Source organism: Sycon ciliatum, chromosome 13 (genome assembly GCF_964019385.1).
Source record: "Sycon ciliatum chromosome 13, ocSycCili1.1, whole genome shotgun sequence".
NCBI classification, from domain to species: domain Eukaryota; kingdom Metazoa; phylum Porifera; class Calcarea; order Leucosolenida; family Sycettidae; genus Sycon; species Sycon ciliatum.
The window spans coordinates 8509049-8521905 of NC_088655.1; the positions used below are offsets into that span (position 1 = coordinate 8509049).

The 12857-nt window shown below is 44.9% G+C and overlaps 1 protein-coding gene across 1 annotated transcript in view; it reads right to left on the minus strand.

Annotated features, from left to right (window-relative positions):
* The window catches only part of LOC135829147 (ankyrin repeat, PH and SEC7 domain containing protein secG-like), a 238460-nt gene that overhangs the window by 46498 nt on the left and 179105 nt on the right, over nucleotides 1–12857 (minus strand). Inside the window, exon 9 of the mRNA XM_065341553.1 lies at nucleotides 5279–5377. Within this exon, the coding sequence (XP_065197625.1) occupies nucleotides 5279–5377 (99 nt within the window). The remainder of the gene's footprint in view (nucleotides 1–5278; nucleotides 5378–12857) is intronic.

Here is a 12857-nt window from a genome sequence, read left to right on the forward strand (position 1 = left end):
ATTTTTGCTCAGCCAGCTCCTTTTATTTTGAAGTTTCGCGGTAAACTGCACTCAGAAATGAGTCTGATGCAGCAGACTACATTGTATACCATGGTATACGTTGTACATGTACATCACTCCCTTTGATCTTGAACTATATGTACATGTACTATCAGCTGCTTCTTAAGGAGGTTCGCGACGGTTAGCGCCATGTTGGATTTCCGATTTTTTTTCTGAAAAATAATGCCTTTTGGAGTGGAAAAATGGGACGCGATCATGCACAGAAAATAGTTTGACCATGACTTCGCTGTGCTCGAGTCGGGACAAGATTTGAGGAAGAAGCTCAGCCACTAGTGGACTTGCGGATTTGTTTTGACATTGGCCGTTTTTGGATAGCTCGGTTCTCCTGCCGACGTGTCCTGGAGATGAAGACGCGGGAGAGTAATCCGTCACCCACGACGCGGCCTCTCATTCTGCGTACTGGACGATGCAAGAAGCCGAGGAGGGGGACGCTTCGCAAACTCAAACGATCGATCGAGTTCCTGAAAAACGGAAAGGGCGATCTCCATCACTAACGCCACTGGATTCGACTCCCGCGAAGAGGTCGTTCAGTGCCCCTCTTCACGGTCGACGAATCGTTCATCTCAGGTATCTGGCTGTGGGATTGTCTGCGTGCCAGAATCCTGGATGTGGCAAACCTCTGGCGCTCATTGATTGCGTTGAAGAGAAGAGGTACGACCTGGGCAGCGTACTTGTCATTCCGTGTCAGCAGTGTGGGATGGAGAATTTTATAGATACAGATAGCCCTGTAACTGCTCAACACCCTGGCCCCCGTGCTTCCACAAGCAACACCAAAGCTGCTTTGGGTAAGTGCGTTTTTCAATCTCATAAGATTTACTCATGATATTTGGGAGTCATTGGCACCCTATGGCTATGGAAATGTATGAGCACACTGTATGCGCGGCGGCCGCGAGCGTGTGTGTGTTTGCATAGACCTGCATGTTTGTGCATGTGTGCACCATATGCATGTATGAACATGCACATGCATATGCGCTCATGTGGACGTGCCCTCGCACACATACTATACACGCGTGCATGACCGCTCCCAGGGCATGTTGGTGTTACATGTGTGGCGGGCATCTCCACTCATGCACATGAGTTTGCACATGCATGTGGGTGGGTACGCACACGTGCGTGAATGTATGTGTGTGTACGCGCGCGTGTGTTCTATTGCGTGTGAGAGCATGCATGTGTGTGTGTGTGCGTGTGTGTGTGTGTGTGTGTGTGTGTGTGTGTGTGTGTGTGTATGTGTGCACGGATGTGTGTGTCGATGGTGTGCATTTTTGTGATTGGTGAACACTCTGATCCCTAAACCGATATACCGGAGCTCCCAAGCTACAGCCTCAGATTGATTTATAGTTCATCGTTGGGAATGAGTTCGCTGCTCATGATGCTGTTGCGGATGTTACGGCCCTAGCTGAAATTGTCGAAGCTCGCCCTGATGCCAGTATCCTGTAGCACTCTGTCACTTTTGCATCAGCATGTTCGGCGATGGAGTTTGCAGAACATCAGCAAAAGCGGCAGGCCACCCTTCAACCGTTGGTCCAAGCAACGTGCTTCTCTAAATCAGTTGCAGTGCGGGCAGCTGCCAGTGGGTTGGTGATGAAGCACTTTGTCTTGTCCTACAAACGAAGTGGTGAGCCAGCCATTTCCAGACTGATGAAGGAGCAAGTCGGAGGTAAGAAGCGGGTGACAGTCTCAAGGAAGATTATATTAGTGGTGGCTGAACACCTAGCGAAGAACCAACAGCAACCCAACTGTAAGGAACGCCCTGTGGCACAGTGCTTCACTTGTTTGTGCGCACCGTAAAATACCATCATTTTTGCCAGTGTGGGGACACGTTCTAGCTCGCATAGTTGAAGAACAAGAGGACTCAATGTTGTCTGATTCGTTCCAACATGTCAGCTTTCATCGTAGTTTGATATGGGGCAGTGCTAAGCGCTTTCATAGCTACATGTACATGTATCACAACCAAGTGCCAACAGGAGAGTAATCATGGAGAAAGGTACCTATCGATAATGCGTGCACCCAGGGTTTTCCGGCAAATTTACTAGTTCAGCTATTCCATCCTTGTATTGTTCTGAACGCCGAGAGCTCTAGTGAGTTTATGCAACACCTATTAACAGCCAAAAATCCAATAAGTTATGACCAAAGCAGCAGCAGAGAAGTACAAGCAATATAGATACGTGAATTTACCCATTTTAGGCAAATTTTGACAGTTTTTTGGATTTTTCTCCAGAATATGCACGGTGACCCCTATTTTCGCCGCGGTAAACCTGTTCCAACCCACTTATAGAACGTGTTTGAAGTATCCACATATGGGGCAAACTCAAAAATAAGCTGCAAAAAATATTCAAAGTTTCATTTTTTGCGTCTTTTTGTTCTTCTCCAGGAAATGACGACCTGGATCCCATCATCAACCAAAGTGTACATTTTTCGGTGTTGATATCATCTCAGTCAATACCTCGAACAGTCTGTAAAATTTTATGTCATATTTTCTGTCCTAACTGATGTTATGGTCGATTTCTCATCAATTTTGGGATTTTGTGTTATTTTGTGTCATCAAGGAAAATTGTGTTTTTGGCAAGACCTATTCGGGTAATTGAAAAACTGATGTTACTAAGCGAAAATATAAGGCTGTACCTATTCAAACCTGATGTCAGATTGGGCTGATGTTGAAATTAAATTTTTGGGGCTAACTGTCCCGAACCCCCTTAAAAAGGTTTTTCTGGAGGCTGTGACAGTTGGACTTGCAAACAAGCATGGTTTCTTTTCCTCAAATAGCGGGGAGCAGCAAGTTGGAACAAAAACAGCACAGTGTAGTCACTTCACACCATGGAGCATTAAAACACCGGTACTTGCTGTTCCTTGCTTCACTCTCAGCTCCCCCCCCCTCCCGCGCGCTCGGGTCACGCAGCTGTTGTACGGTTTAAAAGGTGCCGAAAATGTCTGCATGTACAATCCTGTTCAAGACTGATATACAGTATAGCGTGTAGAAAACATGTGTGATGAACCTATTCAGTACATGATTGTACAAGTACAGTGCACTCATCGAAACACGGATGAACGAGGTTACGTTTACTGCGGGCACTTTGTGATACTTTTTATCCTGCTTTTATTTGAGCGTTTTGCGAACATAGTGCGGCAAACTCTAGCTGCTTTGTTTGCGAGTTTTGCGATACGGCGTTACGCGCCTGCTCATGGAATCCAATTCACCACACCACCACATTGCGCTTTTGGTCGATCCAAACTCTGCACTCACATCACCATCACCACAGCGAGGACAATTCCGGTATAATATTATAGATTGATATTGACAATGACCCTACAGACAATTTATCCCTATAAAGATCAGTCTATTCTTATTATTCTTTCATTGAACATCGTATGCCTCCACTGATGTGCTCAGGAGGAGCGAAACAGCTGTCTGGAGGGTCGTTGTCAAAATCAATCCATATACCGGAATTGTCCTCGCTGTGGTGATGGTGATGTGAGTGCAGGGTTTGGATCGGCCAAGAGCGCAATGTGGTGGTGTGGTGCATTGCATTCCATAATGGCCGGGTCGTCGCTACTTCTTCTCAACTACGTTGATACTTGCTTTTAAATCGCCTAGGAGGCATTACCAAAAAAGACCGAACTATCTGGGTTTTACCTTTTTGACAAATTAAATTGAGCCACCTTGCATGCCTGAACATACAGTATCAAAATATGACATTTTTCGTACATTAATTTTAATAGTAGTGTTTATTGTCTCAACGAATATGGGGACACCCTGTGTTTTATTTGGCAAACCTGTTCCTTTCCATGAAAGGATCCCATAAACCCATGTTCATAAAGATATTACGTTGGAAATCATGTGAGAAATTACTTTCTTTTCTCCTTTTTCAAGGAAAAGCGCAGCTTTGCATTTTGCAATTTTCGGTGGGGTGCTTAGTCCCAATGACATTTTCCTACTTTCTTTACAATCCAAACCGAGTCGGTTTGTATTTCCGAAAGTTTCAATGCAATGCTGCAAAAGATTATAAAGATAATACTTATAGTAGAAAATGTGCAACCACCCAGCAATGTCCGTAAAAATTAGGGGTGGAAAAATGGCTGAAGTTGACAAAATGGATATGGGGACCACCATTTTTTATTTCAGGATTTGAAACCTAAGGTACCTAAGACTCCAAGCAATCTGTTCACATCAAAATATTATGATTATAAAATTTTGCCTTAACTGTCCCAAACCTCCTTAACATGACCCTGGCGTGTACGCTTGCTTCGCTCACTGTACTTTTACGTTGATGCTTGTCATGTCTACAGGAAGTGTATTCCTTATAGATGGTGCCTTCCAGAAAGCTCAAGATTGTGAAAATCGATCTACAAGTTATTAGTGGATTTATTCAACTTATCGTGGGAGAAGTATGTGCAAGAATGCCAATTTCACATTCTCCGAGATCAGTTCTAGTCCTTAAAGATTGGGAAGAGAAAAGATGGCCATGATGTCCCTCCTCATGGCATGAAGCTCCGCGCTGTGCGTGCCACCAATTTTGACAAATGGACTGCTGAGCGCGACAAGGACCTTTCGACATGGAGTATGAGAGATGTGAAGATGCTCGCGCAGGGGTGAAGTGGTTAGGTGAAAGGGTTCTGTGCGGTTTCCAGAGAAAATTTGTTCGTTCAAAATCTTCCCAGCGTCTTTTATCGTTGGGTCGAGAATTTTATAAATGTTGGCTTTCAAAGACTTCTGCGGCAAAATGGTATGTCCGTGAGGTGTCAGGACATTACGTCAGAACGACCATGATTTCTTATCATATGGCCTGGAACACGAAACGTGCACATGTGCTTGGTTACAAGCCCGGGGGGGGGGGGGGGAGGGGGCAAAATTCAGAAGAGGGCTATATATTTTTTCACGTGCTCTTAGAGACTGGGGCACTCTTCAACATAAAGCACTACTCTAATTTCAGAAATTTTCGGTGCTCAATTTTTTCGGTATGAGGGCAAAAGGCCAGGTTAGGTGAACAGAAATTTTCGGTACAGAGAAGCAGTTCCCCATGGGAGTATGCGTGTTAGTGTTTGTTCGGTGTATTGAATATTTTAGGTATGAAACAGCTCCACCGAAAGTACCGAAAATAAAAGCACACCGAAAATTTGTGAAATTACAGTATTCAAGAGAGGGCTCTAATCGCGAAAGTACGGTAATCCTTCTTTTCTGCTCCTACACAAACAAGCATGCACCAGGGATATCCTGACTTACCGGATTTTTCGCTTCCAATGGGTGTCCAGCATTAAGTAGATGTTCTAGTACGGACACATGACCTCCGTATGCTGCAAAGTGGAATGGTGTACTACCAGTCTGGAAGTAGCATCGTTAATGAATACAAACCATGTACACACAAACACACACAAACACATAAACATACATACATACACGCCGAGACATTTGAGGTCGGCAGAGCAGCCTGGCCCCGCCACCACTTCTCCCACTTCTCGCACATATTCGGGAATATAGTGGACTTTCGTAAAAAAAAAATACACATGCAGATTCATACACATGCTCACATACACGCATGTGCGCACATGTGCATGCACAGACATGCACACAAACACACACACACTCATACATACATACACACACAGACACACACACATACATGACATACACACACACACACAAACACACACACACACATTTAGGGAGCATCTCAGGTTCGCATTTTTTTCTCAACGGAAGGCATTTCGAAACGGGGGTAGCGCCCTTTTCGAATAGAAAAAAGACAGTTCGCACATTTTCTGGAAGTGTACAATACTGTGCTGTGCATGTGCTAGATCGCTTCAGATGACTGTGTTTACATGGTTTAGGTATGGATCTACCTGTGTTTGCAGATCAGCTAACCCTTGCTCTGCATGCATGCAGGCTCCTCAGAGGTGTCCAATGTCACACCAGCCTGATCAAACCGTGTACCTGGCCTGCATTTTATACAGCAGTACATTGACATTGTACACTGTACATGCACAGCTGTTATGGAGAGGGGAATTGGAGGAACTACATGTACATTTATATGTGTGTACATGACCATTGATGACTACATGTCATTGATTGTTCTTGTACTCAGTAATGAATGCAACTACTGGATGCACTACAGTACTTCACCAGCAAAACATTTCAAATCCATGTACATACCCAATGCTGTACACATGTACATACCATAGCATGAGGCATGGACATGTACAGTAGATCTACACAGAAAATGTGCGATAAGACCTTCGAATAGAGGGGGGAGGTGGGGGGGGGGGGGGGTAAAGTCTATTGGAAATGCGCTACGTTTGCAAATAAAATGCGAACTTATGAGATGCTCCCTTAGTTAGTAAAGGCAACACCGGCACTTGCATAGAGAGTTCCACATCCTTATCGATGAAGAACTCATAGAGAACTGATGCCTTTCTACAGTGAAACCTGTGACTAACTACCACCCTTAGGGCCAGAGCAAGTGGTCTTTAGTGGCAGGTGGTCCTTAGCTACAGGTTTGCACCACCCAACCATACAGTATATGAATGTGAGTCCTTCCGTCCCTGGCGAAGTTGCCTTTAGTGCCAGGCTGGTCGCTAGTCAGGGTGGTCTTTAGTTACAGGTTTCACTGTACTTAGCATCTGAGAAGGGTTGGTCTTCAATTAAGTTGGTTATGGGCTTTGAGCAGTGTCAGCTCCAGTGCCGGTTCAAGCAGGTCAGCGACCCTGTTGGGGGGGGGGGGGTTACTTGGACCCGTTTGAAAAAAGAATTATTAACGAGAGAGCTTGGAAGCTCAGGGCCCTACGCTATGCTTTTATGCCTAGCTCATCATGCTTGTTATTAGAACTGATGGAAATGTTTTTTCCATTGATTGGTTACATCATTGTATTGCAAAAACATTTCAATCGGTTTGAATATGAGTTACGCAAAAGTAATTGCAGAATTTATTGGAACTCGGGTATTGAGCCAATAATAAAAGTAGACAGGAAAAGGACATATGGAGACGAGTTAAGAGTAACTCTCCACCACGGTAACTAGATACTATATACAGTCAGAAAGTGCAACAAATAGGCACAAAACTGACAGAGTACTGAGACATTCGACGTCCTGACACTTAGCTTCAACACATCTCCGTAGCGCTATCCGACAGCCTTCCAACTTTGAAGGTTCAAGGTTATGGAAAGACCATAGAGGGGAAGGCAAGCGCAACGAAAACGAGCACAAGCTACAGTCCCAACGGAACAAAGAATGTCGATTGTCACTGGATGATGACGAGACCAGTAGGCGATTTGACAAAGCGGTTAACTACAATTCAAAGCAGCAAAGCAGCACACCACCCAACTTGGGTGGGTCAAAAATATCAAAGATAAGTTAAGAAGGGGGAAGCTTTGCGAGAACGAATTGTACAAGCCGAAATCTAAACTCCTACAGTACTCCTCATGCATGACATTGTGATGGACTAGTTGACTACAAAACAAGTTGTTTCACACGACGTACGTTTCGCCGTATGGTTCGTGACGGCTCATCAGGTGTGCAATTTGAAACTCGGGTATTGAGCCAATAATAAAAGTAGAAAGGAAAAGGACATATGGAGACGAGTTAAGAGTAACTCTCCACCACTGTAACTAGATACTATATACACTTTCTGACTGTATATAGTATCTAGTTACAGTGGTGGAGAGTTACTCTTAACTCGTTTCCATATGTCCTTTTCCTTTCTACTTTTATTATTGGCTCAATACCCGAGTTTCAAATTGCACACCTGATGAGCCGTCACGAACCATACGGCGAAACGTACGTCGTGTGAAACAACTTGTTTTGTAGTCAACTAGTCCATCACAATGTCATGCATGAGGAGTACTGTAGGAGTTTAGATTTCGGCTTGTACAATTCGTTCTCGCAAAGCTTCCCCCTTCTTAACTTATCTTTGATATTTTTGACCCACCCAAGTTGGGTGGTGTGCTGCTTTGCTGCTTCAAATTGTAGTTAGACCGCTTTGTCAAATCGCCTACTGGTTTCGTCATCGTCCAGTGACAATCGACATTCTTTGTTCCGTTGGGACTGTAGCTTGTGCTCGTTTTCGTTGCGCTTGCCTTCCCCCCTTTGGTCTTTCCATAACCTTGAACCTTCCAAGTTGGAAGGCTGTCGGTTAGCACTACGGAGATGTGTTGAAGCTAGGTGTCAGGACGTCGAATGTCTCAGTACTCTGTCAGTTTTGTGCCTAGTTGTTGCACTTTCTGACTATATATAGTATCTAGTTACAGTGGTAGAGAATTTATTGGGTTATATCAACTTTCTCTTTGCATTCGAGGGTAATACGACACTGTCTACCACCTTGATGACCTAGGCGAAAAAACATAGAGATGTATGTATTTTTCATTTCTCCAACTGAAGTATTTTTTTCAAGATAATATAACCTAGGATTCGAACCCGCACGATCGTCCTGCATGCATTATCCCGATACACTTCGCATACATACTCATTTTTCCAAGTTGCTTCACGTTATGATCCTGCATTTGAAACCCCTATTTGAATATTGTGGCCAGCTGTCTTTGATGGTACGGTACTGTGGGACAGGTACGGGATAGCGCCAGGCATCTTTTCCGTTCGCCCTTCTTCCGCGACAGCTTGATCGCCTTTCATCTCTGGTGCAGGTGTAATCTAGTGGCTTTGTACATGTGTTATAATAGACGAATCCCTTTTTCTGGGCTCGTGAAAAGGGCCACGCGTGCAAGTCAGCTCGGGTGAAGTGCATGGTTTTGTATTTAGTTGGTATGTGGCAGCGTATGGGACAGAGCGACTTTTGCTCCCCGAGCTTGTATATGTGTACGTAGATAGTGTTTTACGTCCACCATGTCGGCTACAATGCCCAACCATACCACGACGATCTGATCGGCTACATCATTGTACAGTAAATAGTGGATATAACGTGCCCCTTTGATTTTCGATAATTTATCACTGTATCCGGTGCATCACTATAGCCGATTTGCATGTATGACTGACACATGGCACATGACTGTGCATGAAATGATGCGTACACGCTGGAAAAAGCATGAAAAGCAGCCACGTGTACATGTGGCTGCGTACAGCATACAGGGAAGAATTTTCTCTCAATCACGTCTGCTGCCAGATGCATCCAGGCAACACTGGATCAGTTTTGGAAGAAATGAACTACATTTGAAGAACAATTGTTTTGTGATCCTCATTCTTGATCAGTATATACGATATTTTCCTGGTCATTTGATATGGTTTGCTTCCTGAAACCCATCACAATAAGCGATTTATCGGTATAACCGATAATAGTGTGTATAGTGATATTTTAGAATTACAGATGGAGCGGACTCGCTCCCTTCTATTACACTGCAACGTTCGAACACATTTTCGTAGTTAAAACAACGTTTCGGCATATAGCCCTCATCAGGTTTGCAAACCTGATGAGGGCTATATGCCGAAACGTTGTTTTAACTACGAAAATGTGTTCGAACGTTGCAGTGTAATGGAAGGGAGCGAGTCCGCTCCATGTGTAATTCTATATGAAACTGCAGGAGGCCTCACCGCTTCTAATCTAGTGATATTTTAGCTGTATTTTTTTGTGATTTGATTTTGATTTTGGCGAGTTCTATCATTATAGCCGGTATATCGTTACACCCGGTCACTTTATAAACCATACTCACTGTACTGCAAACATTTTCCATCTGTTCGAATAGCATGCATGATGAGCCAGGCAAAAAAGTATAGCAAAGGGCCCTGAGCGAAAGAAATAAACTTTCTCTTTGCATTCCAGGGTAATACGACACCGTCTATCACATTGATGACCTAGGCAAAAAAGCATAGGGATGTTATACATTTTTCATTTCTCCTACATTCTTCCAAGTTGCTGCACGTTACGATCTTGCATTTAAAAGCCCTATTTGAATATTGTGGCCAGCTGTCTTTGATGGTACGGTACGGGACAGGCACGGGATAGCGCCAGGCATGCTGACGGCACAGACACCCAAACATGGAATTAAAGCTGTGTGGACCCTGGCTAGCGCCAGACGTTACTGAAATACCGTCTTTTGCATAGCTTTGGGAATAAATTGAGAATATAGGGTAACTACATAAAAGCTGTGCTATTACTCGTTAGCTTTGTACTGCAATCAAGACTGACGTTATGCGCTTTGCTTTGCTGCGTAATTACAATGACACCGAGCCTGTTTTGATGAAAAGAAAACAAATCTTGCTTCCCCCGAATAATCCAGCTGGTGCACAGCCCGAATAACGATAGCCAGCTAATTGTCGTTGAGTCAGATGACGCGAAGCAGGTGTGTCACAAAGTGCACGATACAGCTACCTGGCTCGAGGCCTGGACCACATACATGTCTGTTATTACGGCTGCTGCCCCACATTGCATTGCTGAACTGTTTGCGTACCCTCAGTTTGTTTGTTTGTTTGTTTGTTTGTTTAGCTTTATTTTACTTCACCAGAAGCACAGGCAAAATCCAGCGACGAAGAGATTGGCCACCGTCGACGCGAAAATGTGCCTGATAGCCTTCACACTCAAGTTCACAGGGCATACGTGCCCAACATGCGCTCAATGGAAGACGGTCCATCCAGGGGCGGGTCTGCGTCATTTTAGTCCTCAAGCCCAATACTCCAAGCCAGCAGCATTTACCTCTAGTGGTCGCACTCGCACCAACGACGGCCAAGTAATATGCTGCAACTTCAATAGAAGTCGCTTTTCTTCGTCGTCGTGCCGCTTTCCCCATACCTGCAGCCAGTGTGGCAAGGACCACCAATGCATTAGGTGCAAGCAGCAGCAGCGCGGAGCCAATCGGCCACCCCGCCGCTCCCAGTAGAATGGCTACCAAATCGATTGACTCTGTACATAGCTTCTTTCCTATACACTCTGCAAACAGCCAAAGTGATCATTGAAGAGTGAGCCGCAACAGTGCCCGCAACCGGATGCAATGGTCCTGATCGACATTGCAAACATCCAACCAAGGTAAAGCAATTGGTGTTGCAAACGGCCAAAACAAACCCTCGTGCTTGAGCGGCAATAGTACCAGCGACCGAGTGCAATGACTACTGATTGGCGCCGCAAACAGCCGACCAATAGTACGCGATAAGTAGCAGCAAAGCAACTAGTTGAAGGAAGATGTTCCCAGAAAACCAGCACAAGACACCCCAGCAAGCGTTCACCACCAATGCACGAGAGCTATTATTATTGTTATCATACGCAATGCCACGGCAATGTCAGCCGCACAATGGCAACCCACATATTCACATATGCCAAACTGTACAACGTGTTCGTACAAAAATGAGAGAGGGGAGAACCAAAAAACAAAAACAAACCATAACACAAAAGAGGAACAAAAAAAACAAAAAAACAGGAAAGTCACGATGAAGGACAAAAATGAAGGAACAGAACAGGCCACACACGAGTAATATACATGTAATATATACTATAACAGAAGGGGGGGGCAGAAGACTACATCATGCAGCATCCATGAACGAGGAAAATCGACCGAGGGAAATGATAAAGGGGAAAGAGAGAGGAGGTGGACCGGAGACGAGGAAACAGAGAAAGAGAAAGAGAGAGATACGATCAACAAAATACAAAATTTGGAAAGAACTAACGCAACAAATGAAGACAAAAGGGCGTGGCGTGCAGACCCGGCGAGGTGCTGGATGATGGTGATTCCTTGACTGCCGCACAAGCTCTGATGTTGATGGCGGCCTTCAGCATGCACCGACTCTCGAAACCGACTCCATGACGGATGCGCATCAGTGTCGTCCACCCGCGAAATCGCTTCAGTGTCCGCCGAGCTAAGAACAAGTTATTATTCCTTTTCGAGCCAGGAGAGCTTATATACGCTCTGAAACTATGAAAATCCGCGCACTACATTGCAGTACTTAGACCAGTGTACAAACTATCGTAACTCCGTGAGACATAAATGCATCATAACACTCAATAAACCGTTATAATGGTCTTGAGCTCATCTTTCCGGTGATATAACATTCTTTGCGATAGAATAAAGATTCACTGAGCGGTGACAAGATGAACACGGAAATCACGGCCCAGAACGAAGGGGAATTTTTTTGTCCATGACCTCGCAGTTTTTGGAAGCGTGCTAGAGGATTTCCCTTTGGCACGTCGCATGCTACATAGGCATCAAATGAAGCGCTGGGATCTCAGTTTCGCAGTGCAGTTTAAATCGTGAAAATCGGTTGAAATTGGCAAGATGCCGAACAAGAACGTAAAATTGAGTTGTCAAGTTCGAGGCATGGTGGAATAGTTTGGAGAGGAGGTGGAAGTGGCCCTGGTGTGTCTATGTCGCCGAGGGCTATCATAATGTATTCTCTTTGTCCTGATCTTTCCAACGAGCCTAGGATGTTGAAAATCCGTCAAGGTGGAGAGAAATGAGAATATATTTCTTTAGGAGCTGTGCGCGCAAACTTCATCAAGAGAGTCAGTGCGCTGGACAGCCGGCCTATTGGAGAAAAGGGGCTCAGCCTGCAAAGGGTTAAAGGGGAAGTTAAGGCAAGAATTAAATTTCACCAGTTCTAGTCTTTGGGGTGCTGAGTCGAATGGTCGTGGTCCGAGGAAGCTGAGACGCTCCCTTCCTACTTGAATCCCAATCGAACTCGCGCACTTCCACCGAAACTGGGTGACTGCGCCCTACTAGATGGGGATTTGTATGCAAAATGTCACTAAAAGCGCCATTTCGTTCTTATAAAAGCACGGATGACCGCGATTGGCCCATATGTTGTAGTCTTTTGGACGCTGAGTCGACTGGTTTTGGTCCGAAAAGGCTGCGATGCAGCGTTCCTCCTTTATTCCCAA